The following is a 24426-nucleotide window of genomic DNA, read 5'->3' on the forward strand; positions in this document are numbered from 1 at the left end:
GTATGCCAAGTAAATAAAGGGTCATTAATGAATACATTTCATTTCGACACATGTACTGTTAAGACATGACACAACACTGGCCCTTTCAATAAATATGAAACGTTGAACTGAAGCATGAAAATGATAAACGACTTTACATTAAAGGTATTCTCTGGTTTCAGTCTTTTATCAATGTTCCATGGCTAGTTCATCTTCACAGATACGGCAACCTGTGCAAAGAAAACATTCGTATATCACAGAACTACCCCCCCCCCCCATCACTCAGGCATATTGAAGCTTCACAAGGGAGAGAGACCTCCAAATGCTGTCAAACTTGGCAAGATGCAGAAAAATGATGCATCAGATGTATCTGTAGAGAAATGAAAAGACCATTACTCCGACTCCCTTCTTTTCTGGGCCTTGCAAGATTTTTCCCTGTATTTTTTTCTTATAAATCTGCCAGCTGGCCTGCTTCTGATAAATAGGTCCAGACTTACTTATTTGAACCGAGATATCTGTTTCCATCTATTTACTGGCAGGTCAGTGTTTAACTTTGTGTGAAGACACAGGGAAAGTCGTGCAGAAAAGAAGACAATGTAAGTGTGTGCATACAATTTCAAAAGACTGTTACAAAGAATCGATAAAACCGGCCCTGAAGGATCGTTAGAATAACTTTAAAAAACATTTGTATTTTGCTCAAGTAAAAAAGTCTGGTTTGATACAAAGCCATACAGCAATATGGCAATCATTAGGGGACAAGCAAACTTAGAAATATGAGTGAGAGTCAAAGAAAAAACAAAAACATCAACAAAATTGAATTAGCTTTGGGTTTTCATTTAATTATTTTCAGCTATTAGCATGCAATGCATTTTTTCATTTTTGGACTGTCTGTCTAATGTATTAGCATGGGAGGTCGGTCTCTGATAGTTTTTAGTTCTTGTCCATTTCAACGACTATTAAAAAGCATGCAAAAGTGCAGCCTTGCATTGATAGTGTGTGTTAGTAATACTCCAATTCTTTTATGAAGAAAACTATAAATCTACTCATTTTGGATAACATGCTCAACTTTTGGATCACAAAAAGTTCGTCCTCAGTGACAATTGAAGAAATATCATCCTAATTTTAGCCATAACCTATATAAAATGGATTGTTTTTTTTGTTTTCTATGGAGACAAGAACCAAAATGAGATGGACATCAAACTTCCTTCAAAGAATGACGTCATGAACTATTTTCATCTAGTCCTTTGTGCTCATCTTTGCACACGATCATTGCGTCAAAGCGTCCCTTCGTGCCTCAGCATCGCATCACATCGCGCCGGGTCCGTTTTGTCACCCGTCAGTTGATGCCTGCTCGGGCTCATCCCGGATTGCACTACTCTCAAGATGTCTACATGATGGAGACAATGCCACACAATGTAGAACATGAGTGCGTACATACATACACAGACACACATGTATTTTAAACAGAACATTGAATTTATGCTAAACATTTATTTAAGTGACTATAAAATCCACTGGGATCAACCTCAGTAAATATTAGACATGTAAAATATGACATAACCGAACACATGCAAAGCGAAAAACTGAGAATTAGCGCAGTGGTGATCCTTATTGTTGTGTGTTGTGTGTTGTCTCCCTCTAGCGGTGTCCGAGGGAACCGCACCACAACTTTAATTATCAATTGTCAATTATTTATTTACGTACAAGATGGGCTTAACGATATATACAGTCATTGGATGTATTACTTTAACTGTAACATGATTTAGTATCAAATCCCACATTTTTTTTTTTTTTTTTTTTTACGAACTGCTGCTCATTTGTGCTGTTGGGGGGGGGGGACAAAAAGATTAACACATTAAGACCGGTAACAAATAGAAATCGAGCAATTCCATGCATATCAAACATCCAATGCATCTACAGTTTGTCTACCAGGGGAAAAAAAAAACATGCAGTAAAATTGAGCATTCTATGTTCAAACACACAAAGTCCAAGATGGCTGCAAGCAAGAAAACCATCTTAGTAAAAAAAAAAAAAAAAAACACACAAAGAGGAAAAAACATTCATCAAAGCAAAAGGCAACAACACAAGATACATCATCAAAAGTGTTGGACGAAGCAAAAAAGGGGGGCTTACCTTGAGATTGTCTCTTAGACCCTAGTTGTGTTGTACTCTGATTCGTGTTTGCTCAAAGAGCCAATGAGGCAGAACCTGAAATGTCACGCCTCTGTACTTTAATGTCACTTTGCGTCGGCAGGTTCACACTCCACATGCAACCTTGACTAGTAATAATAGCGAATGTCAGGAGCAGTGCATGCAAGAATAAATCATGTAGTTGCTTCAACAGAAAGATATTTTCTTGACTAAATGTCAAACAACGTCTGATTTTCCATAGCTAGAAAAAATAACTGGATTGCGATTGGATTTTGGAGGCACTGATTGAATTTTAAACTGATCATTGAATTAAAAAAATGATTTGTTTCCAAATCCGGTACTCGAGGGCCACCATTTTTTTTGCGTCTTTCCCTCGCTGCCCCTCAGAAGAAGCCTGATCCAGATGGTTTGAATGTGTCGGAGGAGGGAAACATCTTGAACACAGCAGCCCTCGAGAACCAGAAAAACAAAAAAAATATTCAACTAAGAAGGATAATCCAAACTGAAAAGGGGAATATTCCAGAGTCTCATCAAAAATCGATGGATACTGACCGCTGTACTGCCTTTTCGTGGCGTGAAAGTCGGTGGCTGGTGGTTGGAACTTCATCCAGGTCGTCGTCTAGGTCGCAACCGTTGTCGGCTCCCTCTTGCGAGTAGCTGTGCTTCATGACCAAGATGCTCCGACGGTTGGCCGAGCTGGGCAGCAGGGGCCGCACGGACATGGGGGGCTGCGGGAGGTCGGCCAGGAGGCCGGCCGCCGCGTCCCGAGCGCTCAGGTTGCCGCGGCTCCCTCGCCCGCTGAGGGACAGCTGGGATATATGGGCCGAGCCCGGGTTGGAGGAGGAGCCACAGTGGTGGTCGTGGATGCAGCGTGAGGAGGCACGACGGAGGGCGTGGTAGTTCTCAAAGTCCTCCGCTAGGTCCACCAAGTCCGCCGAAGTGGCGGCGGTGGCGCTGCGTAAAGTGCACAGCTCGTAGTGAGGCGGCTCGAAGACCTCTTGAAACATGGTGGGGTCAAAGTCCTCACGCCGGAGGATGTACTTTTTGCGAGGCTGCTTGATTTGGACGATAACGGAGATGACGAGGAGGAGAAGGACGATACAACACGTGACACCGATGATGGTCCCGTTTGTGTTGTTCAGGTTGTCCAAGATGTTGGCTTTCGTCATCTCTGGGCAACCAAGAGATCATGTGAGATCATACCTGAAAGTTTTACTTGCCGCAGAATAAATCATTCACTACCATTGACGGCTATGGACGTCAAACATTTGAACTGGTCAAACTTCATTCAACTTCATCTCGACAAGACTTTGGAGAAAATAAAGGATAATAAGTGCGCCTGAAATGTCAATTTTTCGATTGTTTTGTTAACACATCTCACCTTTACATTGATTCTCATCCCAGGGGTACACACAGTTCTGCTGGCCATTGCACACCAGCGTATTATTTATGCACATGTTACTGTGACAGAAGAAGGCATCTGGATCACACGGAGCTGGAAAGAAAAATGGATGGAACTCATTCGGAACACTTTTTTTGGAGTCAAAGTGAAGAGATTAGAAAGCTCAAATGAAACAATGACGCTTAAACTATCCCAAAATATCCCCCCCCCCCCCACACACACACACGTCCCACTTCAGTCCCATCATTAACAGCACCAAATCTGTAAGCTGCTTAAAAACGTGCAAATCAGTTCAAGGGAAGTCATTTCGATTTTTTTGTTTTTTTTTAACTGTTCCCCCAAAACCCATCTGTTGTTTGTTTTTCCCCTTCACTCTCATCTTCAAAATCACTTTTACTTGATGTGTGTGGAATGAGATCTTTGGTCGTCAACAAAATTTTCATTTGGTGCTCCTATCTATCTCATCATCGCCCATCCTATTCTCCAAAAATATCCCACCCTCATTTCCCCCCTTTAGCATGGCCTTGCTCCTAAAACGTCCCATCCCGCCTCTCTGCCTGTGGATGATGTCAGCGCAAGGGCGGCGCAACCCATCACGTCGACGTGGTCATTAAATCAGTGCGCTAATGTTTCAAGCGACATCATCATGAAGTCATAGAAAGCCAAGGTGACCTTTTTCTCATTTTGCTCCACCAAGACTTAAAACAATCAAAAAAATTAATCAATTCCTATTGTGTGTTTTTTTTAATTCGGATTTGAACCCTATATCGCTTCCAAAAAATCCAACTAGCTTGCTGCTAACAATCGCTAATGAAGGCTCCTTTCGTAAAGCGGTGAGTGATTCTCAAAGATCTTCTACAAAATGAATACCAACACGTACGGTAATAAAAGTGCCCTTTTGTCCATACGTAGTGTTCCAGTCGATACCAGAGGAGCAAATTAATCTGCCAAATTAGTCGCTGGTGAAAATAATTAGAGTGTCTGCAGAAAATTCTTATGCAGCAAAGTCCATCGATGTGAGGCTAAATCCTATTTTGATCAACTTGTCAAAATATGGCCACTTATATTCATGAATTTTGATCCTATCTGTATGAACATATTCACGCCTACATTATATTATCATGAAGACAAGTCACTGAATAAATGGGAGATATTTAAGGGGTGAGGGGGGGGCACTGCCCTCGCGGCAATTCCTCTAGCCCCGGCGGTGTCGGTGATGCTTGTGGCCTTCAGGCAGAGGCGTTGCCATGACAACAGTTCATCCTGGTAAAAAGGTCTCCTAAAATGGTGACACTGACTTCACAAAACCTCAGAGAGTCTATTGTTGCCTTAACTGAATGACACAAACGTCCAAATTCTGAAACTTTTTTTTTTAGAGACTTTAAGAAGGAACGGATGATCAAATAGAAGTTGGATTATGTCATGTTATAAAAAACAAAAACTTACGTTCTTGGTAGGTGGTGAAAAGGATTCGGAAGCGGCTTTTTCGACTTGCTTCATCTGCCCACATCCGGATGACGCCGAGGGTCGACACCAACATGAGGTCGTTGGCCACCGTGGAACAGAATTTACTTTTCAGATCTTCCACCGAACTTGGGTCAGATGAAAAAAAAAAAAAAGACGTGTAATAAATGATCAGCCCAATGACAATTTAAGGCAGGTAGGAAAGTGTTATGAAAGACTTTGAGCAATCAAAGTTTTATCAGTGGGTGCAGACAAAAGATAAGAGCTACTTATCTTATCGTGACATCAAATAATATCACATCTCAATAGGCAGCACTTACAAAACCATCTTAAAAAAAAAAAAATCCTACCTGCCGCCGTCGTACACTGCCACAAAATTACGCTTGCACTCGTTGGAGTTAGCCATCTCGTAGTCGAGGAAACGTAGGTAGATCTAGATTGACAAAGAAAGGCAAACATGATTCAGAAAGTGGACAACGCCTTCTTCCATCAGCCGGTGTGACTCGTTCATCGAGACGCGACGGCTTGCCCGCATCTGCCGTTCCGCTCGGCTGCACGCCGAACTGGCCATCATTACGGTTAATGAGGAGGGCCGCTCACTGAGTGTGACAGGAGAACGTGACACTTTAAATGCTCAAAAGATGAAAGCCTGCAATTCAGCAAGGCTTTACTAACGTGATGAGACAAACTAAAAAAAAAAACAACCCATCAAGACATCACAGTGATATTAAAAATAAGAAAATATTCAAACTGTTATTTTTCAAGATGGCGCACGCCGGTGGACAGAAAGAACCATAGATGAGGAAAAATTAGGTTCAGATTGCATCACAAACCCAAATGACGGCAATGGATCAAATAGATACAATCACCAATTTGTAAGGCGAGAGATTGGTTCCAGCAGGAAAATAGGCTGCCTGCTTATTGATTCCGCTGCAGCCAGTAATGAAGCAGAATCCATCACTGACTGCTGAAGGAATACGTTCACACTTTTTTTTTTTTTTGCTAAAAGGCCTCAGTAAAGCTGAATTCAGTCACAACCGACATCTACATTTCATGCATGTCGAGACGACCGAAGCAAATTGCTAGCTAAGCTGGAGAAAAAGTCGCTAACAAGCTAACATTTTCTATCTTGCTTGTCCACAGTTTTGCAGGTGAGCTGGAACCCATTACGGCCACTAAAAAAAATTCTACTCTTACATTTAGTTGGTCCTAAGAGAGAAATGTATTTCATTTTTAATCAATGAGCAAGAATTTAATAGTAGCAAACTCTATCTGATGACTGCACAGCGCATGTCTTTAGAGGAAGACTACAATAAATCCCTTTTGCCTCACTCTTTGTGTTTCCTCGAAAAAAAAAAAAAAATCGTGTCATTAAACCGTATACATTTTGTTCGTCCCTTCTATTCCCATGTTGACTCTGGGGGTCCCCTTGCTCTTTCTGGAGCGCTTCGATGCAGTTAATTAGAGCCTCTGGTATAGCTTGTTTTTTTTTTTTTTCCTGGCACACTACGCTAGTATATCAGTGCAGTATTAGCAACCCCAGAGGAGAAATTATAAACAACTCTCAGTGTGATGCAGTCTACACCACTAAAAACGGCACTGTTTTTGTTTCTGATACATGGCAGAGTCAGTCCGGGTATAGATTTTTAATGACATCCTACTGGCTAGTGAAACTGGAGACTATGGATGTCTGGTTGGATCGAACTTCTGCCTTTGATACGGTGGACCGCAATATTCTGTGGGCATTAGTGGCAGCCCCCTTGCCTGATTAGTTTAGATTCTATTTGGCAGACAAAACTTTCTGCTTTGGTTGCTGCACTGTCATGTGGGGTGTCCCACAGGGTTCAATACTGGGGCCTCTGTTGTTTTTTTTCTTGTGTACCATCTTAAGAAAACATAGAATTTCCATGATGTTATTCAACAGGTATATCTTGGAACCCCTTGTTGTGTTTGACAAAGAAATTAAAAAGTTTTGTACTTTATACCGATGTTCCATAGGTTTTGTGGAATTGTATCGAAGAGAGTCAAAAAGCACAAGCATGCGAGGCAACAAGGGCAGATATGTGACCCAGAGATACTCGTTGTAGCCATACATTTTTTAAAAATTTATTTCATGTATTTATTTGAACCCATCCCGTTCGGCCATAAATCTGCGAGTGATGGATAGTTAGATGGAGCAAGCCCGAGGGAAGCAGGGAGGTAAATGCCCTCGTGTCCTCTTAGGAGAACAGCTATTTAATAAGCCTAAACGCTTCATACTCTCGCCGTCTGTTTTTCCCAGCGACTACAAAAAAAAAATATAGTGACCTGACATGACAAAGTGTCTGACCCTCAACGAGGCAACCGCCCTCCCCCCCGCCCTGCAGCCATGAATACCCACTTTGGGAAAGTGCTGACAGTTGCAGACAGCTCTCATGTAATATCAAGGGTTGCTGATGCAACCCTCTGACCCTCTTCTTAGTTGATACGCTAGGAGGCTGAATGGAAATGAATAAGACTAACAAAAAAAAGATTGCAGAATCTGACAATAACTCTTTCCTGATGAATAAATGAGTAAAAATGTCACTTCAAGACTTACAAACGAACGGATGGAATGATTGCTCAACCTTGGAGACCGCAAGCGTCGTTGTCGATACGACTCCTGCCGACTCACCTTGGAACGCGGTGGCGCCTGGATGTACCATTTGCAGTCGACGGCTTCGTTGGCGCCAGCCTTCCCGTCTCTGGTGATCTGATGAGATTCCACGATACCTTCCGGACCGACCATGTTGTACTGACATGCTGAAACGCACCGACGACACGCAACAAACAGTTGTCAGGGCAACTCAATCAAATATTTGTTTTTATAATTAAAAATGAGAGAGAGGGGGGGGGGTACCTACAGGGCAGAGGTGGCGGTATTCCCAAATCTGCAAAGTCTGGATCTGAGGAGAAAGCAGGAGGATGGAGTCAACTGGAACGTAATATCCCCAAAGTCTCATTTCAGCCGGAAGTGGACCACTGTGATGCCGCTCGTATGTAAAAAAAAGCTGTAAATAAGTTTTAACGACTATATTGCAAAGGTGCTCTTCTCTAAGTCCATTAGCCTCCTCCAAGATATGTGGGTGTGTGCGGTAGGGAGGAAGACGAAAATCAAAGAGGAAGAACACTTAATGAATCAGCGACCTTCAGGTCTTGCGTGCCGCTCGCGCCGGAGATTTATGATTGGTTCCCGGTATCACTTAACCCGCCGCCGTCACAAGGCCGAGCCACCTCGGCGGGATACACGCCACGTGAAGTGGCGCGCCGCTATCCCGACATGGCAACACAGTCCCCCCCCTTCCCTAAAGAGGCTACTGCGTTTATAAACGTCTCTGGCGTGACCTTTGACCTCTTAAAACGAGGACTGCTGAATTTCAATCAGGAGGACTCCGTTTCATCTATCGCTACTTTAACTCATTCGCTGCCCTGACCGATACGTCCGACGTCTATTCTCGTCAACGGTACTGAACGAGCCCGAATTTTGCGACGCCGCTGGATACGTCGCTACGTCGTCTTCCCAGTAGCAAAACAGCACTGTAAGCAAGATGTTTTTTTTTTTTACACTCGACTGCATTCGCTGACATCTGGCCCGTGTGTGTGAAGGTGTGTGTACTATACAATTCTATTCATGCATCCTTGCATGCAACTCCCCTCCCTCGTCTTGCGTGGCACGGAATTCAGAGCACATCCACGCATCGCCACACCCTCCGCTCTCTTCATAAAGCTCAGCTAAGAGTGTAATCTTCTGGAGCTTACTGTATTTACCCTTTTGCAACAGTGGAAAATGCCTCTCAGACACAGATTTCCATGTTGCTATTCAAATTCAAACATGTAAGCAGAGGCTAACGCGGGGGGGGGAAATACGACAAGTGAGGAAATATTCAAAGACTGAATGATGAAAACAAATCGCTCGCCGTTCAACATTATGTTTACAACAGCATTGCGGAGTTGATTCACGTCAGCAGTTAGACGTTCAAATTATTATTAGGCGCTGATTAACTCGCTTTGCGACGTGTTCATATTTTTAAATAAGCAGCCGGTAATGTCAATTTCTAATAAGCACGACTTCCTGGTGGTGTTGCGCGCTATCAGAGGCAAAACATAATGTTTTATTAATGAGGCACTCTAACTGGGAATTGAAAAGTAAGTGCCAATACATGTGAATGAATGAAAGCTCAAAATAAAAAAATGTGAATGAGTCTCGGGGTTGGCGGCGTGTTGCAATATCCCGGCAATCTCTCTCATACACACACACACATCAATTTCCCAGTGGGCCACATTTCCTCTCAGCGACTCCGCTGTGACATTTGAATAAGCGTCTGATTAATAATGTCTGCTTAAGGGGTTGATCAAACTAATGAAGTGATGTCATTAATCACGCCAGGTAGAACCGTGAGTCAATTTCAACTGGCATTGAGAAAATATGAGAGAATGAGGAGGAAAAGGGGGCGGGGCTAAGAGAGACAGCGACCTTGGGTTAGGAACATCTGCACAATGCCAGCTTTTTTTTTTAAATTAGTTAAATGATATAACTATTATTCTTTATTGGACTTGATCTATTCTCACCAAGGGGAGTTGGAGCCATTGTTCTTCACACTTGCGTGGACACAAAGCTTGACCTTGGCTTGCATTGAAAGGATCATAACACAAATGTAGCCCCAAATGTATGACTGGGGGAGTTCTGAGTCGTCAGAATTATCAGCTTGGAGGGCACGGAATTTGATCGTCGCCCTTGCGAGTGAACTCATGCTTGGGGCATTATTGATCCTGATTTGAAGACTGCGTTAGGTGTGTGTGTGCGGCTAGCACATGTGTGGAAGCAGAAAACCAATGTAAGCACGGTTACACACGTTTTTCAGTGGAGAAGACAAAAGGGGTCCTGGGGAGCAAACTCCTGGAGGAGCACTTAGGATCACAGTTGCTTCTGTCTAAGTGACAGACACATTCAATCCAACGTCCATTAGGCCGGCCATGCGATAAATCAACACATCACTTATTACGCCGCATAACCGAGGGAGACAAAGCGAGAGAAAGGGACATTTGAGCAAAACGAGTCTGAGACTCTCCATTGCTTTGTGAAGATTGCGTTTCTTCTGACTGTCAGCAACAGTTTTACATATTTTCCATGACCCGGAGGAGGCGGAACGGAGGCTCAAACATGTCAACAATCTGGTTCCATTTGACCAGCTGGAGTGATCAACTGCAGCCCAAGACATTTTCCGTCAGCAGCCAATACAATCAGGCGCCGAAGCCAAACGTGACGCTTAATGACACTTAAGGCTGCGTTGATTTCAAGATGCGACTTAATTGTTGATTGCCAACATAAATGATTAAAACGATATGCGCTAATCAATAGTAGAAAAAGCAGGGACAAGAAATTTGGTCATTTCAAATTAAGGTTGGCCAACTACTTTTTTTTTTTTTTTCTTTCAAACATTGCTGTTTTCAGGCCAAACAGCTTCATTTAGCCAAATTATCACGATTGGCAGATTGACGAATTGCGCGCCAGTCAGCAAATTATTTTTGAACCGAGAACGATTGTGAATGCAGTGCCAAGACAAGCAATATAAACAATAAACATTTTTTTTTCGATATAAAAACTTCCAAATATTTTGATTTCAACTCTTCTGTAATCTTTTGCTATTTGAGCTACCATCACTCTGCTTTCATCTACTTGGATTGACATCTCACTTAACTGCAGCAAGGAAAAAATCAATAGCATGCTATATCAAGACATCAATGTGCCACCAGTGTGAAAAATCTCCAGATGTTCCATTTTGGCACACCTTCATCATGACTGTTCTTATAAATGCACAAATAAAGCGTGTTTTGTCACTACTCCTCCCTCTCCCCCCCCCCCCCCCTTTTTTTTTCCTGGTACGCTGAGTTGAAGTCGAAGCAGTCCACTAAACTGAATCCATAATCAATCTCAAGCAATGGGCTCACTGTGCGAGTGCCCTTGAGGGCTAATCTATATGTGTACCTTGTGCTTAGGATGGTCATAAAATATAGCAAAGCCAAGTCTGGATTCTTGGTGGTGACAGGGAAAGTTCATTTAGGAACTCATTCATATCCTGATATATATATATATATATATATATATATATATATATATATATATATATATATATATATTTTTTTTTTTTATATGCCTAACTTGTGCGATATCAACTGGATTTAATCTTTATTGTAAAACTGTAAAACTATAATCTAGCTAACCCTTGTATGCCGCTGAATTATTTTTTTTTTTTTTTAATAAAATAGATTATAATCAGTGTGGACAGGCAATATTTGTTCCAATGTGATAAGCAACGACAGCCGAGGGAAAACAAACTTCCGCCACTGCTTAAACATTTGTCAGCTGGAGCAGAACGGCTAACCACCACTATCTCTGGCTTTTTTTTTTTTTTTCTCAAATCAGGATTTCCTCCCTCCATTCATTTTCCAGCGGAATGCAAAAATGTGTCGACTTGTGTTCCTAAACACGGCACAAAAACACAAAATTGATTTGTCTTTATAATCCGGATGATTACAGCCAAAGATTTGGTTGCTTCAATCCCCTCTCAAAAAAAATAAATAAATAAAAAATCCAAACCTATCTACCGAGCCTACTGTATGAAGTCATTTGGTTTTTTGATGTCGTATTATTGAATTAAAATCGGAATTCATTTGAGGGACACGCAGCCAAACTTTATCAAGAGTTGACGTGGTGACCTTTTTTTTTTGGATCAAATCATAACAAAAAGCTTCTTTGTATTCTACTTTATCATAGTTTTTCAATTTCTTCACTTCCTAGCCGAAATAAAAAAGAGCAAAGGGAAGACTGCAGAGCAAAAGCATGTCCTCATTTATCTCAAACCAATCGGAGGCCCTTTTTTTTTTTGCCTTTGCAGTTTTAAGCGCGGCTCAGACCTAGTTGGCAGGAGGACGCTCGCCTGCCACAAACACCAAACAAATGCTGGCCAAATGCGAGCCCTTGGCATTTCGCCGCAAGGGCACCGCGACATACTTTATTTCACACAAGTCCGTAACAGTCAAGCACCGCCATATAAAAACAGCAAAAAAGTGACCTGGAATTTCCCCCCAAAGGATGCTAACACCTTTTCCCCGCGACGCTCATTCTTTATCGTTTACATTATTTCATAGGTTAAATATAGCGCTTCCGTGGAAGTAAGTGAAATAAATACAATTTACGCTCAACACGGCACTCTGAGGAGCCAAATGACGAGATTAATGGCGGCGGCTAAGCTCTCACGCGGCTAGCACGTTACGCAACAGGTCGCAGCACTTGCTAGAAAACAAGAAAATGTTGAAATGATATCATAAACTACTTTTTGTCGGAAGACTTTTATGTGTCACCTTTAATTAAATTGTATTTATTTATCTCATGGTAAATGCTTATTCTCTGACTAGCCTCCATTTTAGTTGTAAAAAATTCCAGTAACTTATTTATAGCTGTGTTTATGACTCATTCACAATTTTAACTAATTATAGGCTACTGACATGTTACATTGTGTCAGGTAATAATAATAAAAATGCTACGATGCCAGCGTGAGTAGGTTGTCGGCGTACGTTTACTAGATAAGCTGTTCTTCATATTTTTATAACGCCGTAAACTGTGTGTATTAAACTGTCAGCTGTGAAAAAAAAATAAAATCAGCACAAATTGTAGCCAGGGATGCATGGCATAACACGATGAGGTATTAAATTTGTTTTGGCAAAGAGAGATGACAAGAAGTGGGAGCTCGAGGGAATGCTTCAGCCCGCTTCTTCATGTGACATGACACAAAATGCATCACAAGTGGCTAATGCAGTGAAATGATCAAATTCGAGACAGTGAGTAGCTACAAACAACTCAGGAAATTAATGGGCACTCCGTATCTGACAAGTTTTAAAAGGACCTAAAATGAATTACGTTGCGAGACATCAATGTCATCAATGTGTTTTTTTTTTTCAAGCCTCCAATTTGAATCCAAGTTGATATGATAGTTGTTATGTACCGCTGATGCTAATGCTAACACCAAAAAATGATGGGCTACACAAGTAGGCGTTGCCATGACAATGAGACACACTCTATATTAGAAGACACTATTATTACGATTTTCGAGGGTAAAAGGACAATAAGATTGATGTGTCCGAAAAGCGGAATAACAATTTTTTCAATCCACAAAATGGCGGCAAATTTTTTGGGTACAGATGGGAGGAGAGTTCCAAGGTTACTTAACGCTGCCTCGGGTAAACAAGCAAATGAGTGGATGGAGAAGATAACAAAACATCTCGGATTTACACACATTCCGATTTTAGACACCGTTAAATAGAGTGATGCGTATCTTGGCATAAGCGGAAGCAGGTGACTCTTTGCAAATGTGAGTCCTAAATGAACGAGATGTCGCTCTTCCGACACAAGGGCCCATTCAGCCATCGCTACTATCTAAATTGAAAAGAATATTTATACCAACTTAGCGATCGGCCCTTCATTGAAGCAATCATGCATCACTTGGCTTACATAAAGATGTCGGCCGGAAAAAGGAAGGAGATAAGCACGTCTTTTAAAAGGGATTTTTCATTTTCTCAAATTGGCTTGGTGTGAATGTGACTCGACTCCATTGCTGTGAGAGTTTTAATCAGATATCAGAAGGGGGGGAAAAAAAGGTCGATTCACTTTGAGGTAATGAAACCCTGCACTTTGGTTCGTGCTGGGTAATGAAAGAAAAGTAAAAAAAAATTTCAATACTTTAACTGTGATCGTGAGTGGGTTTCTTTTTTTCAGAGCTTTCCAGGAATGTGTCTTTGATGCAAGGTTGTTTTGAATACAACGCTCCGTGTTGCATTTGATCATCGGGGAAAGAGACGCAAGCTAATCAGCTACTTGGTGGCCAGGAAAGTCAGTGTCAGCTCGATGAATATTCAAATCAAAGACTTTTAATCAGCGATCAACACAGAAATCCTGCCATTTTTTTTTCTCCCATTTTGATCTCTTATGCCTGCGGCCCCGCATGGGCCCATTGCGGCACTGTGGCTTTTTTTTTTGTTTTTTGTTTTGTTTCCTTCAGCGTTGCTCCTCGATGTACATTTTCCAGCATGGGGGAATAATAAGAGGCAGCGGCAGTGACTGTGTGGCCACGTGCATTGTATGGCGGCTCTGTGATTAATCGTGCTTGCCAAATGGAAAATGAAAAAGCCGGAGAGGCTGCGCGGCTCGGTGCGGCCATTGGCCAAAAAGAAAAACAACTTGACTTTGCTGCTTTTTAAAAAAAAAAAAAAATGTCGAGACATTCTTAATTGACTATGTCCACTCATGGGTTGAAAAATAAATTCGCTTCAAAATTCAAAAAGGATGTGTGGACTGTTTCGTCTTGAAAGCTTGACAACAAGCATGAGATAATACTACGTGGTCCATTTTTAGGTCAGGGGTGAGCTATAAACAATCCAAGCTAGTCAGTTGAGAGGTGGATTGTAGCTTGGACTCGGAAAGCCAAAGCCATTCAACGAGCTTTCGCTTCCTGCTGAAATGTGCTCAATGACTTGCATTTAATAATCATAATCCCATCACAGTGTGACCATAAACACTGGCATGGTTCTTCCTGCCGAGAGACAAAAAAACCTCCCCGTTGCTGGCCATTGGATTAGCGGGATGCCAAATGTGATTAAGGTCCCGGAAGAATCGGACATTTGCTCTTAGATGATAAGCTGGCAGAGGCGAGTTTGCTCGGCTGCCAAAACTGTGATGGAAGAAAATCGAGGAGCAAAGTGTGGATAATGAAAAGGAAACATTCGTCAACTCTGCTACTTTTCCTGGAAGTTATTTATCTTGGAAGGCAATCAAAAAGTTCGTCGGATGTTTGAGAAGTCACACACACACACACACACACACAAACACACACGTCTCACTGCTGACTTAATAAGGCACAATGTAGCAAGAGAGGCTTCGCAGCGTGAGAGCGCAAAGATCCACCATGCTGATAGGTTCGTGAAAACACACAAACATTTTGCTCAGAGCGGCTGGGAGAAAAAAAATAAATAAAAAAAGCTAAACACATCAACGAGCTAATTTCCAATGCGGTTGCGAGAGCAAAGAGCCAACGCGTGGTGTGTTGTAAACGCTCCATGAATACATAGTAGGTGGCTCCATTGTGGCTGTCTGGGTTAGCAATGGATGGATGGCAGCCAAAATCTGTGACATTTTTTTTTTTTTTTTTACCCAAACAAACAACAAATAAGCCACATTGCTTTACATTACGACATCAGCAACGTCCGTCCATGACTGAAGAAAAAAACAAAAAAAAAACATGCAACATCTGTAGCTGAACAGCAGGCCTGGCTGACAAACCAACCACAGAGGAAGATGGCAAGCTTAGCTTCCGATTGATCTGCGACGTAATTGGCGGCGAGCGACCCAAAGGAAATAAATATTAGGCATCTCATGCTGAACGGCGAGTTCAGTTCCACCGGGGTGATAAACTCTGACTGGTTGTCCCCGGAGTGAAAGCTCGTCATCTGATAAGACGGCCAACGTTCCGGGCTGCGTTTTAACTGCCGAGAGCAAACCAATAAACTGTGATACGGGAGTGTGATGGCTAAGGAGTCACATGAAGTACAAGCGGGGATTAGTTTAAAAAAAACAAAACGGTGATGTTGGGAGGATTCTTTAGGGCTCCAACTAACGATCATTTTAATCGATGAATCGCTCAATTATTTTGTCGATGTACCAATAAATACTTGTGTGACTACTACAGAAATCGGATTAACTGCCGAAAAGCTGAAATTCTGAGAATTTGGACAACTGAAAATAAAAAAAAAAGGTATCTAAACGATTATCCGATGATTAAAAATGATAATCGATGAATCTGATCATTGATCAGATGTTGATTAATTGATTAATTTGATCATCGATTGAATGCCAATGAATCGAGGTGCTTCTAGATATGACAATAAATAATCCGCTGCAAGTCTCGTGGATGTGACCTGCAGTCCACCGAGCTGCAGGAACCAGCGGAGAAGAAAAGAGCTAGTGTTTACTGACTATCTGGTCTGGTCTGGTCTGGTCTGGTCTGGGGTGACTGCAGCCCTCTTCCACAGCTGCAGGTGGCTTCTATCTTCATTTCCTCTCGTGAATTTAATCCGTGTCTTTTGTATGAAGTGTACTCGAAACAGCCTTGGGGCACGGTAAATGGAATCGTGCTCCTTTCACACGTGCCGCATCAATGTAGGACAAAGTTTGCGAAGAAAGATCTTCTTCATTTAACGACAATGCATACGGATTCCATTTTGATCCCCATACTTTAGGAATTCAAACAAAAGTGAGTCCAAACTTGACTTTCCCCGAGGTCAGCGTCACCACACCGCAGAGTGAAGAGTCAATTTCTTCGATTCACTTTTTCAATTTTCCGCCTTGAGCCTATCAAGGTTCAATCTTACGGTCCTAGCCTCTTTTATGATAGTCTCATCCATCTGTAATCCTAAACGTAATTCTATTCATTTGATGCCGTAACGATCCCCAGTCCAGACGGAGTTCGCTTGGATACCAATAAAGCCAACAGAGAAAAGTAGAACCCAAGAAAAAACGATGGAAATGTTCTCCATCTCTAGTAAATGACAATTAAATCTCTTAAAAACTTCGGATACATAGCAGGTCATTATCAAACCAACATTTCTGAAGAACAAACTTTGAGATGTTGAGTAAGAGCAACAATTGGTTAATTGACCCTACCTGCAGTGAAGTTGTAATTGGCTGAAAATCCCACCGCCTCCAATTCGCCGTCCGTCACAAATTTTAGCCACAGGTAGCGTCCGCTACTCCTGATATCCGGCGGACTGTGCTGACCGCAATATCGTCCGAGCATGGGAGAGAAGCCGAAAGGTCCATCGCGAACCTCGATGTTGTCAAATTTACATTCCCAAGAAGACTCGATGGAATAGTGATCTTCAAAATGTAGTTCGATGCATTGTCTCGGCGGGGCTGAAATGACCGGAAAGTTCTTTGAGCTTTTTTTTTTTTTTTTGGGGCACTTAGTCATCTTGATAAGAAGAGAGGAGCTTTACCTTCAAGGATGTACACGCACTCTGTATCTGGTGGGTATTTGTTGGGATAATTAGGAGAAGTGAAGATACCTCCTTCTGGTTCTTTCACCCACGTTCCGCACTCACCAGCTGGCTTGACGCCAGAATTGTTTTTCACTGAAACACAAATTGGAATGCTCGCTAATTATTTTGGACATTTGTTGCTGCAAATGAAACATTTATGATGGTTACCTGATGTTTCTCTTTTTGTTGCACCAGACAAGCCAAGGAGGAGAAGACTTGCAACAACTGGAAGGAGAAATAATAGCTTGCATTTTTTTAATGATCCCCCCAAATTTAAACTATTAAAAGGCCAAAAAGTCCCCAATTATTTTTTTAAAAATGTTGCAATTTTGCTAAATGAATTTTTTTTTTTTAAAAAGAGGTTGGCTTACCGTGATAGAAGCTGTGCCCATGTACCATGTCTGTTCCTTTCACAAACGTCTGCAGTCTCAACTAATTCCATTTAGATGTGCGAGTACTTTAGGAGAGAAAACAAGACGTGAGTTTCAGGGAAACATGCTCATCCCTTAAAAAAAAAGAAAAAAAAAAGAAAAAAAACTCCTCAATGCAGTCATCAGGGAAGAAACAACTAATCACCGGTTTCATACAAGACCAAAAACAGTTCTAGTAGCAAACACTCGTCCAAATTCCATCCAAACGTTTCCGAACCTCTTTGGTGCACTGAAAGGATTAATAGTTCCGTCATGAGCCCAGCTCTAATCGCTCCACCTTTGCGAGCTTCTTTTTGGGAAACAACACATGAGTCAGCCTTGTTTTCGTCCTCTTTGCTCCCCTCATCAGGAGGAAGAGAGGAGATGCTTCAGCAGCACGGAGAACCGCGCGAGGCTCATCTTCGCATCCTCAGCATGTCGCCACCGCTGTGCGTAAAGATCCTGCAAGGGAGGAGGAGGGGGGGAGGACAAGTTGGTTTTTCTTGGTGGATTTGGTACCGCTGCAGAAAAATCCGACGATGTGGTGTGTCTGCATCTGTCTTGCTACCGTGCACTGTGGCAAGTGAGTCTCCGCAGCCGAGTGGAGTTTTCATAGACGCCCCCCATCCTCACCCCCGCCCCCCCTCCCTTTCCCATATTCTAATTCCTCCTCCTCCGCCTCCTCCAGCGCGCACGTTCATTCACATCGGACCAATGCGCCACAATCCTCACGCGCGCACACTACTAACTCACAAATCGCAAATCAAACGCACGATTGAAGAAACTGAGGTTGGAGGAGTCGCGCGTGCGTGCGTGCGTGCGCGCGCATATGCGTAAACTGCAGGTCATCTCGAGCTGAAGCAGAATTACGAGGTAAGCAAAAAAAAAAAAAAAACAAGGAGCCAAAATGATGGAAGTGTATAATAAAAGATGGCAAGCTTATCAGATGTCCCTCAAAGAAAAAAAAAACTATGCATAAACCTATTTATAGCTTTCTTAGAGTAACTTGATCTTTGATTTTAAAATTTATTGTGTTACTTTTGGAATGCAGCCCTTGAGTGCAGCGGTTCTCCCACAAGATGACAAAGCTGATCAGAGGGGGCAGTGAGGCTCCAAAAATAGTCTTGGCATCCTGCAGACAATATCCATCTTCAGAAATATTCACGGGGACTGCAGAGTCTGGCTTTCCAAGTCTCACTTCATGTATGCTAATATTACTGGTTAGCATTCACAGCACACTTAGAATCGACTTAAAAATAACACCATTAAATGAACTGGCCTCAAGCTACGACCACGTGAATGTTTTTTCCCCGATAAAAAAAAGAAGACGAAGCAACTATAAAGCATGTTAAAGATCATTTGGGCAATTTTTGGGGGGGATTTTATAGACTATCAGAAAAAAAGGCAAAATAACAATACTGCCAATTACCACCTATTATTTTCTCAATTCATGATCAGAATTAAATGGCGTCCCTGAGGTGGCCCTCTTAACACTCCCTTAATTGTTTGGCTTGAGGGAACCAGCACAGGTGCCGCGGTCACTTTGTGAACACGTGAGGGAGTCGGAAATCTCACAACTATTTGCCGCTAATATAGTCGGCTCTGGCTAATCTGCTGCAAAGAGTGATTTAATGGATTTGGGATTTGGTCCAACTCCATCTTTGCAATTAACTACCATGATGCATTTGCTTCCACTGTAATTGTCACAAAGGTTTTGAATATGAAAGGCAATAATAGAACACCTTACAATACAAAAAACTTTATGATGAGATTCTCACAGTATCTTCTCCGTTCACTATTGTCGCATTAGCGGTCAATGTGACCACCGGCTCGATTTGGAATATGAGCTTTTTTGATGAGCTACAATAGCTGGCTGAGTATTTTGGCAGCTGGTCGGCTTTTATTTTGGCTCTGCACCTGGATCCAGTGAACTCTAAGCAATTTAACTTTGGTACTCGGGTGTCCTTGTTAACAACTGTGATCTTGAAAGCACCGCCGTGCTCCATATGAGTCCAGGAGAGGCGGAGAAAGCAACATGGTCTCTCCGGCTAAGCCCCAATGGACAGAAGATGTGATATGTCACTTCATGGGTGTCCTGGATTTTGGAATGGCGTGCCCTCTTGTGATCTGATCCATGTCCTACACTCTTGGGCTAAACTGACTGTGTAATTGGTGATTTGACCTCATTAGCGACTTGGCAGTGGGTGGAGAAGCTACACGACACTATTGATGGGGGGGGGGGGGGGGCGACCGCTGAGACCCAGTTTTGTTCGGATATGAGTGAAGCCAGAATACAAAATGGTCCGCCTCTGGCGTGATGCGTGAAAATGTAGCGACGTACATTTTTGATACGTGAATGGAATTTTTTTATTGTCGTATGTTTAAGCACGCCAGGGGGAAGTGGCAGTCAGATGCATTGGAGTCAAATAACAGGTTGACCTTTTCTTTTATAAGACTGGGAATTTTTTTTAACTTAAACAATTTGACAGCACTCAAGGATGTCACTTTTGAAAATGTCACAGGTACATAATGCTTGTCTCTGAAGAAAAAAAAATAAAATCAATCATCCAGAGGAGAATATGACCAAGTGCATTGTAATTATTTAAGCACATGATGGAAAAACAAAAAAAGCTCAAATGTGTTAAGTGACAAGACTCAAGTTGCAATGTTACTTTTTGAAATAAAATAACACGAAGCAAGAATAAAATGCCATATGGATTCCTAGCAAGAAATATAGGCCTGCATATGGCACTTAATTCAATAATTCATCTATCAGACGGCCCCTAACATATTGCCTCTCCCTTATACCATAAACACGGATACATGTAGAGTAAAAAAAAAAAAAAGTCTCCACTATCTGAATGAATACATTTTCTTTCCCACCGTCATTGTATATTCAGTGCAAATTGAGGATGTTGTGCTTCAAAGGTGAGGCCATTAAGAAAACAATCTGCTTCATAACTTTCATGGTGTGCTTTGTAACTTACACTGTGAACAGGAATATAGCCGCTGACGTTTTTTTTTCCGTCTAATTCTTCCACGGTGGATTCTTTGTCAACTTTATGGCCATCAGGCATGTCGCCGTTATCTACTCATTGCAGGATCTGCCAGGAATGGCGGAGCAGCGTGGCTGCAGAGGAGAGGAGAGGAAATGTACTGACGAGGAAGAAAATGAAGGAGAGGACAGGGCGGGGATGGGTCGGAGGAGTGCGGAGAGATGATTAATGATGACTGGAGAAAACGATGGCCAAGGTGGTTAGTGGAATTAACAGAGGCTTAGCCAGTAGTGGGAGTAAAAGGCTTTTCACCGCCCCGTACTAACTCAAATTTAACACTCGTGCGAGTGCAGGCAAGTATGCATACTCGTGCAAAATAATTAAATAAAACAATAAAAATAATAATAAATAAAAATATATAATGAATAAATACATTTTGAGTCTTTTATCAAGTGCCAAAAATGATCCCACTGTGATCTTTTCATCGTTTTATGAGCGCTCATTCATCGTCGTGATGGACATCCTCTTATACAAGCTCTTCTCGCCACTTCCTCAAATCCATTGGAATAATCAACAAATTGGAAAGGACAAATAATCAATGAGGACAGAAATCTCTTCCACCTTCCGCCCATTCGAAAAATCAATGATTTTAATTTTACTACAAGATGTACTTCTGCTAATCGAATCAATCTCCTCAGCACTCAAGCTGAGCTCATTTTAATAACGGGTGACATATATTTTTTTTTCCCTTATAGCATAAAATACATTAGCAATTATTTTGACATCCCTATTATACCTTAGCAGGACGTCTTCATCTACAGTGAAGAACACTATGACAAAGAAAGGAGCAAATTTCCGCATTGTGGACTTGTGGATGTTTTCCGAAGCCGCTTCTCGGCCATGCTCTGCGGGCGTCTTTTACAGCAACAGAATGGATCAATTATCACGCTGGTCCACACCACTTAAAGACTGCTAACTCAGTGGGACACATGGCGAGCTCACTGGACCGTTGGGGATGTATTACCTCGGTCTGAAAATTGATCAAACCGCAACGCTCTTCCCCGAGTTTATTTTTCACCGCTTTATTGTTTTCAATGGCGGGCCTTAACTCATAGATGCAATTTGCATTTAATTAGGAGCTCTAACATTCAAGGCAAAGTCGCTTTCTTCCTTCAGGAGAGAATACGATTGGAAACGCCGGATCGCGACGTGAGCGAGTTACCTCGGCAACCGTCCGGCTTGAACATCCACCAGCCACTAACTAGTATAGACTTCAATACAGTAACAGGAGGGGGAGAATGTGGTTTGACTTCTCAGCATTCATCATCTGTGATGTAACCACGGCCTTCTGGAGGCCTTGACAAGATTTACCTCGATATTGTCACATATGGAAATAAACTGTTGGAAAAGCTCAAGAGAGCGCCATCACATTTTTACACCGCCGTAAAAGCGACTTGTACAAAAATCTGCTTTAAATGGCTCATGGAGGTGACCTGATTAGACTCCGAGGGAGAATCATATCACATTACCGAGAGCAATAACAAAACCGCCTCGGCTTCCATTCGGTACAATCCCCGGATTTCATAAATGGCACCGTCGCAATTATTTTGCGGCAATTTTTTTTTTCGAAAGAGACTCGCAAGCCCATTCTCATATGCTGGCCCAGACATTTTATTGCCTCACTGGATGTGTTTCATTGGCCCAGCAGATGTTTCAGCGGCCATCATCAAAGAGATTTATGCAAGCTGATTACAGGCCAAGACTTGGCAGAATGTAATATACATAGTCACGCCCAAAATGTACCTTGGATTCTTCTGGAGCCAAAAGACATTTCTGCGGTCAATAGTTTAGCCTAAAGCAGTGGTTTTAAAATCATCTTTGTCGCGCTTCGCATCATCGAAATATATAAACGCCTCATATGAGAAAGGTTTCGCAACAAACTGATCACTAACTACCTTTTAAATCAGAAACTAGTCAAATTTGTTCAAATATTTTGAAAAGTTTCATTTGTCTTTGGGGGCCACATAAAATGACACGGTGGGCCCTATCTGGCCCCCGAGCCTCTAGTTTGACACCAGTGTCCTCCAGAGACAGCAGGCCATAAATGTGGAAGGCTGCTTTACTTCCTGTTTTCAAATGCTTTTAACTCACATAAATCAAATCAGATTTATTTTTGACTCAACATCAGATTCTACACCTCCATCGCCTTTTCACACTTTGCATGGCTACATTTTAATTAGCGAACATTTCAAGCGCGTTCCCGTCAGTGCATTTCACCGAGTCACAATTCTGCCTCCAACGCAAAGCTTCTACCTCACTAATATTTTCACCACACTGGCGCCCACCAACGGCTTGATGGATTTCAGGCAGGGGTGACACATGTGCACCGCCAACCCACGCGCCACCGTCTCCAATTTCCGCTAACATGCTGTTTTTTTTCTCACGGCTTGTAAGATTCATTCACACCGGTCCTAGTTGGGGAGTGTTTGAGTCAAAAAATGTTTTGTTGTTGTTATGATTCAAGCGCAATTCTGAAAAATGGAGCGTATTTAACACACAACCTTATCGTGAACCCAGCCTGCTATTTTAGGTTTGGGCATTTTTCACAAGTCCAATTGCTTTCTCATCTTCCTCACTATTTGGAGATGAAAAATGTTTGGGGGAAAGTATTAATGTTGCGCCGGCAAGCTCATTTTATCTTGCAAATGGGAGAAGATGGAAAGGCGAGATGAAAAGTTACTTTTTTTTGTGAATGGAAGGAGGTCGGGCCAGTTGCTCATCGCTGAGAAATCAATCTTTGCTAGCGGAGGGTGCAGAAAAATTCTATTGATGCCATTGACTTTAATGTTGTTATACTGCAATCAACAATCGCTTTAATAAAATACACAACACTCACAATGGACTAAAAATACACACATTTCATATTCCAATTGTGATTTTTTTTTTGGCCTTAGAAGAAAAACTCCATCCCCCCCCCGTGGAGTAGCTAAAGCTGCTCCAAATGAAAGAATCTTCTCATGGTAGCGGGCAGTGTGCCAAACACAATGTCTGTTGGCACTGCCTTGCATTAAGGATTCTGCCTGTTCTTTTTTTTCCTTCTTGTCATGTTTGACACACTAAAAAAAAAAACCACAAAGAGCAGCTTCCATCAAGGCTGGCTAAAGAGCTCTTCAAATGTAGCGGTTAACCTTCGACAAATAATATCGAGACAATAGAAAACTAGCAAAGAAAGCAAAAAAATAAATAAAAATACATTGAGGTGAAAAGTGAAGAGCAAATACTAACATAACAATACAAAGACTTGCTGAGTCATCAAGTCGTACGATAAGATGTTTTCATAGCTGTACATCCATTTGCTGATGGGCTCGACTCCAACACGGACAGACATCAATTTTCTATTTGTCCTTATTATGCTTATTGGTGAACAGAAGTGAAGTTTGCTAACGTCGGACACAGAGAAGCTTCCGCGCTAGCATTTGTGCCTACAGACAGTTTGGTCTTACGATAGACGCCGTCGTTTGTTGCTGTTTGCTATTGCGCAATAACGTCATTAACTTTCAATTACCACTATCTGATAGGCCAAAGTTACGGAGCAGCAACTCATTCGCTTAATAACAGACACTATCGCTGCAGGGGAGTGAGCGTGCGTATCCGTCGCTTATTAAGTCGAGCAATGGGGTGAGGAGAAAGAAGATGGCAAAAGCAGCACTTTGTAGTAATACGCTCAAATAAAAACGTCAAACTTTTTTATGTCCCCCCTTTGCGTCAAAATCCGTAGACAGATTGAAGCGTTGGTTGAGTGACAGTCGGTTGGCTAATAATTCGTATGCTAGTTGAAGGCAGCAGACGGTAAAAACGGGTTTTGAGGGGGATATTTGTCAGCGGCGGGATTAGACATGAGTCATTGGTTCGATCTGTC

The 24426-nt window shown here is 42.1% G+C and overlaps 1 protein-coding gene across 1 annotated transcript; it reads right to left on the minus strand.

Moving 5' to 3' along the window:
• Positions 1 to 1836: 1836 nt before the first annotated feature.
• neto1l (neuropilin (NRP) and tolloid (TLL)-like 1, like) lies at positions 1837 to 17500 on the minus strand. Its single transcript, XM_085939290.1, has 11 exons — positions 17473 to 17500; positions 17270 to 17326; positions 17060 to 17194; positions 16728 to 16976; positions 7879 to 7920; positions 7650 to 7777; positions 5347 to 5429; positions 4979 to 5124; positions 3512 to 3625; positions 2683 to 3301; positions 1837 to 2187 (listed from the first exon to the last, which is right to left on the minus strand). Exons 1-11 carry the CDS (start codon positions 17498 to 17500, stop codon positions 2127 to 2129), a joined length of 1662 nt encoding a protein of 553 aa, XP_085795416.1. The 3' UTR covers positions 1837 to 2126.
• Positions 17501 to 24426: the final 6926 nt, after the last annotated feature.

Source organism: Syngnathus leptorhynchus, chromosome 19, assembly GCF_054491065.1.
Source record: "Syngnathus leptorhynchus isolate UIUO chromosome 19, UIUO_Slep, whole genome shotgun sequence".
In the NCBI taxonomy this organism is placed as follows: Eukaryota; Metazoa; Chordata; class Actinopteri; order Syngnathiformes; family Syngnathidae; genus Syngnathus; species Syngnathus leptorhynchus.

What these genes read in the sequence shown, in the direction of transcription:
- neto1l (XM_085939290.1), bottom strand. Translation starts at nt 17,500, where the DNA reads ATGGTACATGGGCACAGCTTCTATCACG. An exon ending in GTGCGTGTACATCCTTGAAG is followed by an intron (nt 16,977 to 17,059) that starts GTAAAGCTCCTC and finishes CGGTCATTTCAG; the next exon opens with CCCCGCCGAGACAATGCATC. An exon ending in AATACCGCCACCTCTGCCCT is followed by an intron (nt 7,778 to 7,878) that starts GTAGGTACCCCC and finishes GGTGCGTTTCAG; the next exon opens with CATGTCAGTACAACATGGTC.